The sequence below is a fragment of the Penaeus vannamei genome, chromosome 29 (assembly GCF_042767895.1).
Source record: "Penaeus vannamei isolate JL-2024 chromosome 29, ASM4276789v1, whole genome shotgun sequence".
Taxonomy (NCBI): Eukaryota; Metazoa; Arthropoda; class Malacostraca; order Decapoda; family Penaeidae; genus Penaeus; species Penaeus vannamei.
Window position 1 is genome coordinate 1,481,377 of NC_091577.1, and position 7,500 is coordinate 1,488,876.

Genomic DNA, 7,500 nt, shown 5'->3' on the forward strand with positions numbered 1-7,500 from the left:
TCCCCTCGGACAGTACCCAAAGTGGCACTCCAAGCCACGGCAACTCAGATTAATGAATAAATTTTTTGACATGGAGTTGAGTTCTTGATTATAATGAATTACGCTATTTGCACATTCAAATAGGTAATGTTTACTTTTCTGGGTGTCTCATGTGGGACACCCGTTGTCAATTGGGTTAATTGTCCCTACACATAGATGGCTCCACAAGTACGTAATCAAAAAGGAGTAAATTACTAGTACTATATACCCATCTTGTTTAACCATTTCCTTAATATTTAGGAAATATTTTCCATAATATTACATTGCAATTAGTAAAGTTAATCATACAATGATTTTAATGTATATCATAATAATAACAGCATTATGAATAACGATAGCATTATGGATAAAACAATTTCCTGAAACCTCGAGGAAAGGGGGAATCAGATGAGGTCTTGAGGTCTGCTAATTGACTCCGGGATGGCTGAGCATGCATGGAGCCTTGGACTCATAGAGACATTTTACAAAACAAAACTGTGTTAAACTTCAAATTTCCCAGCGGCATTTTGTGGGATAAAAACATGTGGTTATGCAAAGGTAGATCCCATTTTAAGATATTTAAAAAAATATTTCTATGTAATAATGAATCTGTAGGCTAGATATTATTTGCTAGAAAGCATGTATGGACATTCAAGAATTTCTGATGGTGAGAGTAATTTCAGCTTCTAGCACAAGGGATGGATGAATGGTTTTCTAAATTTTAGGATTTTTTTTTTTCTTTTTTTACTTCTGTGATTTTGATTACAATTTTTTTATTTGAATGTAAGCCTCACGTCTAATACCAACAAATCTAAAGTTGTGATATTTTATTTTCCAGACATGAAGATCTTAAGCAGATGCTGGACAGCAACAAGGATGGCCTCAAGTTGGAGGCGATGAAACGAATCATTGGGGTTGGTGCTCTTGGCTCAACTTTTCCTTGGCCTTTTAGTTTGTTTGAGACTTAGTACCATAGCTAGCAATGATTATGTGAAGTAACTGTTTTCTTCTACTTTTTTGGTGCATTATTCAAATGCAAGCCTATGATCTTGTTCCCTTGGTATGGAGTATCTAGCTGGGTTGTAGAACCTGCACATGCATCTCAACCAATACTGTTTTGGTATAAAAGTTGCATATTATTGTATAGAAGCTTCCAAGATTACCCACATAACTGAAGCAACAGATGAACCTGATACTTTGCATTCTTTTATTTTGAGCATACTAAAAATAAGGATATCAACAAAATCTCCCACTGATATGAAACACTGAGGGTAGCAGGGATTTAAAAGCAGTATGTACTGGGCCACCACAGTACACAAGCCTTATTTTAGAAATAAATGAGTAAATCAATAATTTTTCTGATGTATGCATTTCATGTCAAGATGGAATAATGCAGGGCAAAAACATTGCAAAAGTATAAGCAGTTATTATGTTTGCATTTATGTATAAACATTTGAAAAGTAATGAATGTAAAATTTTAGCAAATTACTAATCTTTCTTTGTTTCTTTCTCTTAATGCAGATGGTGGCAAAGGGGCGTGATGCTTCAGACCTATTCCCAGCAGTTGTCAAGAATGTAGTGAGCGCCAACTTAGAGGTGAAGAAACTTGTATATGTGTACCTGGTGCGTTATGCAGAAGAGCAACAGGACTTGGCCCTCCTGTCCATCTCCACCTTCCAGCGTGCTCTTAAGGTTGATGGTGTTTGAAACTTTTTTTCTATTTGTTTAGTCTTGTTTATATCCTACTGATATTCTGCTGCTTACTGACAACACTAGAATGTAATGTAAGGACATATTTTATTTTTAGAGAGAAATATTAGTCATATGTTTAGCAGTTTCATTTTTCATCAGGTTCTATTCATTATGTTGATATATTGAATCACTGTGAAGCTAATTTTGTATATATTTTTTTCTTAGATTTTAAGCACACTCAGTAGAATATTTGCTCATTAATTTACTGTGCAATACCATTTTACTGTTTGTGATTTCTACATCTGAAAAAAGAGTAAAAATTAAGACAGCATTCTAATGAAGAAATCAAAAGAATCTTTTCATACCAAACTATATGTTTGAGCCTTATTGAATTAACTAGAAAGATTTTTCCACAGGACCCCAATCAACTGATTCGAGCATGTGCTCTACGTGTTTTATCGAGCATCCGTGTGCCAGTCATTGTCCCTATCATGATGCTAGCAATCAAGGATGCTGTGAGTGACATGTCTCCTTATGTTCGAAAGACGGCTGCACACGCCATCCCAAAGCTTTACAAGTAAGTGAAAGGAAGTGTGATAAATAATTACTTCTCACTTTATTAATGTACCATACACAAAGCTGAATATATAATTGTAAGTCCTCCTCTAAGAAGATTGATTTTACTTGAAAGGAGATAGCTAAGTTTAACAGAAGTGTTGTATTTGAAAACGAAAAGATGACAACTTTATTCTAAATTATATTTTTACGAGAGAACATTCAACATTTTACTTACCCCTTTTTCTTACAGCCTTGACCCAGAACAAAAGGAGGAGTTAATACAAGTAATTGAGAAATTGCTCTCAGACAAGACAACTCTTGTGGTTGGGTCAGCTGTGATGGCTTTTGAAGAGGTATGTTATTGATTTTGTAGCCGTAGAGTGAGTGAGTGAGTGAGTGAGTGAGTGAGTGAGTGAGTATATGTGTGAGTGAGTATGTGTGTGTGAGCGAGTATGTGTGTGTGAGCGAGTATGTGTGTGTGAGCGAGTATGTGTGTGTGAGCGAGTATGTGTGTGTGTGAGCGAGTATGTGTGTGTGTGAGCGAGTATGTGTGTGTGTGAGCGAGTATGTGTGTGTGTGAGCGAGTATGTGTGTGTGTGAGCGAGTATGTGTGTGTGTGAGGGAGTGTGTGTGTGTGTGAGGGAGTGTGTGTGTGAGTGAGGGAGTGTGTGTGTGTGTTTGAGGGAGTGTGTGTGTGTGTGTGAGGGAGTGTGTGTGTGTGTGTGAGGGAGTGTGTGTGTGTGTGTGAGGGAGTGTGTGTGTGTGTGTGAGGGAGTGTGTGTGTGTGTGTGAGGGAGTGTGTGTGTGTGTGAGGGAGTGTGTGTGTGTGTGAGGGAGTGTGTGTGTGTGTGAGGGAGTGTGTGTGTGTGTGAGGGAGTGTGTGTGTGTGTGTGAGGGAGTGTGTGTGTGTGTGAGGGAGTGTGTGTGTGTGTGAGGGAGTGTGTGTGTGTGTGAGGGAGTGTGTGTGTGTGTGTGAGGGAGTGTGTGTGTGTGAGGGAGTGTGTGTGTGTGTGTGAGGGAGTGTGTGTGTGTGTGAGGGAGTGTGTGTGTGTGTGTGAGGGAGTGTGTGTGTGTGTGAGGGAGTGTGTGTGTGTGTGAGGGAGTGTGTGTGTGTGTGAGGGAGTGTGTGTGTGTGTGTGAGGGAGTGTGTGTGTGTGTGTGAGGGAGTGTGTGTGTGTGTGAGGGAGTGTGTGTGTGTGTGAGGGAGTGTGTGTGTGTGTGAGGGAGTGTGTGTGTGTGTGAGGGAGTGTGTGTGTGTGTGAGGGAGTGTGTGTGTGTGTGAGGGAGTGTGTGTGTGTGTGAGGGAGTGTGTGTGTGTGTGAGGGAGTGTGTGTGTGTGTGAGGGAGTGTGTGTGTGTGTGTGTGTCTGTGTGTGGGAGTGTGTGTGTGTCTGTGTGAGGGAGTGTGTGTGTGTGTGTGAGGGAGTGTGTGTGTGTGTGAGGGAGTGTGTGTGTGTGTGAGGGAGTGTGTGTGTGTGTGAGGGAGTGTGTGTGTGTGTGAGGGAGTGTGTGTGTGAGTGTGTATGTGTGTGTGTGTGCATGTGTGTGTGTGTGTGTGTGTGTGTTTTAGATGAGAGGTGTAATAGAAAATAAGAAGTATTGTGTTTTTTACTCTTATGGAAACCTGTTATCTTCTTTTAGATAATCAAGAGAATCCTGAAAAAGTACTTGAAAGTTAAAACTTATGTTGCACAATCCTCAATTAAAACATTATTTTTGTCACCAGGTGTGTCCAGAAAGAATTGATCTCATCCATAAGAACTACAGGAAGCTATGCAACCTCTTAGTGGATGTTGAGGAATGGGGTCAGGTCATCATCATCAACATGCTGACCCGATATGCACGTACCCAGTTCATTGACCCCAATGCTGGGGTAAGGCTTTTGCATTATATGTTCTCTGTTTGAATTAGGAAGTAGAATTTCATCATTGTTGAGTTTGATTACTGTATGTTATATCCTGTTTGTTAGTAAAATGTTAATTTTTCTCGATGAAGTTTCTTAGTATTCTGTGCATGCGTATGTGTACATATCTGTTCACATAAGTGTATAGATTCATTCATGTATCACTGTAGATTAGTGTTTTTATGCAATGAACAAATTAATGTGATTACTATATGAAGTACACCTTATAGGAAGGTTTAGAGGAGAAAGAGAAGCCATTCTATGAGGATGAGCAAGAGGAACCAGAAGATGCAGACACCTTATCAAAGAGGCCTAAAACAATGGACCCTGACCACCGCCTCCTCCTCCGAAACACAAAACCCCTCCTGCAAAGTCGTAATGCAGCTGTGAGTTCATCTATTTGCTTTTTCTTTATTTTCTAAGTTTAGATTTTTTTATTATTTTCAAAATGACTTCATGGAAATAGATACCTTTTAGTTACTCGCTTATTTGTTAAAAGAGAATTCTTTCACTCAGGTTGTTCTTGCTGTTGCGCAACTGTATCAGCATATTGCTCCACGTGCTGAGGTGTCGCAGGTGGCCAGGGCTTTAGTCAGACTCCTGCGTTCTCACCGTGAGGTCCAGGCTGTAGTCCTAACTAACATAGCATCCATGTCCACACGTCGAAAGGTAAGTTAAGCTGTACATTTTTTAATCCTTTTCAATAAATTTTTTCTTGTTTTTCCTGTTATTTAGAAAGTTCAGTATGTTTTTATCAGGATACAGTATATTAAGAACTGTTATGCTACATTATTATTTATATTATATATATATCTTAACATGATATGTTATACAATTCTATACATAACTTATTGTATGTGGTGGTTGATTAAAAATTTGTATTTTAATTTAGAGTTACCTGCACCTAATTTATTTGGAGGGTGATTTTTTCTAAATGACTTAATTCTGGAAAAGCATGACTATTTTTACTTTTATATATATCTATTTATCTATATATCTATATCTATCTATCTATCTATATATATATATATATATATATATATATAAATAAATAAATATATATATATATAAATATATATATAAATATATATATAAATATATATATAAATATAAATATATATATATATATATATATATATATATATTATATATATATATATATATATATATATATATATATATCTATATATCTATTTATCTATCTATCTATCTATATATATATATATATATATATATATATATATATGTATATATACATATACATATATATATGTATATATACATATATATACACATATATATTGAATAACGCTCTCACTTGTGAAAAGTTTTAAATAAGATTTTTTTTTGGTTTGGCAAAATAGCTATGCATTTTGGTTTCTACTATGTTTAATGAGGAAATCCTTTTTATTGTGGCAATGTTTTGATTTGAAGTGTACATATATAAATATACATAGACAAAAAGTGCATATATCTATGTATCCATACACTTATATTTTCCAGCTGCTTTACATTCAAACTGCCATAAAGAGGTTCATGAGCTTTGCTTATACTAATTGTAATTGGCTCAGGTTTACCGCATGATAGGTATTAGATATTAGTGCTGGATTTATGTGGTTCTTGCCTAGAAGAAAGTTCACAGATGTTGAAGATGGTATAAACAGCAGTGGATATTGAATTTTGAAATTATTCATGTTCATTCTTATGTTCTTCAGCTATTTAGTCTTTTGAATTAGAGATGAAGTAGTTCATTTACTAATTTTCAGAGAGAGCGGAAAGAATTTCTTGTATGTTTTGCCTTGTTATGCATATCTGTTTCACTTACTTATTGTCAGTTTGAATATATATTTTTTGAGCGATGCATGCAAGTGCTGTAGATGTGCTCATAGTAATAACCAGTGTGTATTGAAAATCTTTTGTCCTGTTTTGTGCATAGACAGAATTCTGCATGGTTTGTAAACAGAAAAGTATCACATAGAAGGATTCTACTTTTTCTGATGCTATGCAGAAGAGATTTGTATGATTAACTTGCAAAAAGTTGAAAAAGATATTAGATATATATATCTTTCAGATCTATTTTTGTTTATAAAGGAGACATGCATAACCTTTATATTTACTAATCCATTATCAGGGTAAGGTACTAACTAACTTTAGTTGTGAAGCATATAAAAAGGAAATTTGATTGATATTGATCATAGGTTTGTTGGCATTTAAATTCGCTATTCATGTAAAACTTCTACCTTCTCTTTGAATATACTGTTATTCATTTGTCAGTTTTAGGTGACATGTAAGTCTTTTGTGACATATAGATGAGGTTCTTTGAAAACCACTTTCTGATATGTAATCATAAGTGGAGGTGAGAAGACCCGACAATGGCAGGTTTAGAATGAGTGGTTACACCTACTAGTGGTTGGGCTGATGTGATGGTCACCAACTCCAGGGGGCAGCCAGAGACATGTCCGGCCTACTCCAGTCCTAGGTAGTAGAGGTTACCCCAGTTAATGCGTATAATGCCATTGAGACTGGAGCGTGCTTTAGGCTTCATCTTTTATTGCTCTGTACATGACTAGCAGTGTTTGCAAACTATGTAAAAAGGGTGTTCTATGCTAAATTTGTTTCTGTGGCAGACAATTGTCCCAGAAATCAGAGCAATCTGGATTCACTCTTGGCAGGTTCACAATAGAATGGATCCAGGCCCTTTAAGTCACTGTGGAAGGCCATTGTGAGTTTGGTTATGGGTTGTTTGCAGCCTACATTGAACTCAGGACTTGGTTCATCATGAATAACACTGAGAGATCTTGAGGTTTAGGGGAATTCTGACAAGGATTTTTGTGGTTCTGAAAGGGTTTTAAAAAGTGTGGTGGGTGTCTGTCTATAGGGAGAGCTACTATCCAAAGTCATTGTGGAGCAGCACTTGGCAATATCAAGGTCACCAACCTTGACTTTGCAGATAGTGTTGCAATCCTACCTAATAACAAGAAACTCAAGTCATATCTCTTGATGTATTTAGCACTGAGGCAAATCTCTTGGGTTTAGAGGTCTCTTGTACCAAAACCAAGATACAGGACTATGGGGGCTTGTTAGGAGAATTATTTTAGTTGGTACATACTTGCAGCGAGGACATTGAAGTCACAGAGAGCTTTACATAACTTGGTTATGTAGATCATGATTCTGGCCTTTCTGACCAGGAAGTCAGTTGACAGATTGGCCTGATAGCAAGTGCAATGAACTCAGATGACAAGACTATTTGGAGATGCCAGTGCTTGTTTAAAAAGACCAAGCTACATGTTTTCAAGGCCCTATTACTGCCACTTTCGCTTCATGGAAGTG

At 36.9% G+C, this 7,500-nt stretch overlaps 1 protein-coding gene across 1 annotated transcript; it reads left to right on the top strand.

The window, feature by feature from the left end:
• Positions 1-856: 856 nt before the first annotated feature.
• On the top strand, positions 857-4,839 carry rb (adaptor related protein complex 3 subunit ruby; the record flags this gene model as incomplete). Its single annotated transcript, XM_070142748.1, is given in 7 exon segments — positions 857-932; positions 1,540-1,710; positions 2,127-2,287; positions 2,519-2,621; positions 3,994-4,140; positions 4,401-4,556; positions 4,687-4,839. Coding segments are annotated over 7 exon segments (967 nt in total), but the record flags the coding sequence as incomplete, so codon positions are not given.
• Between the last annotated feature and the right edge of the window lie 2,661 nt (positions 4,840-7,500).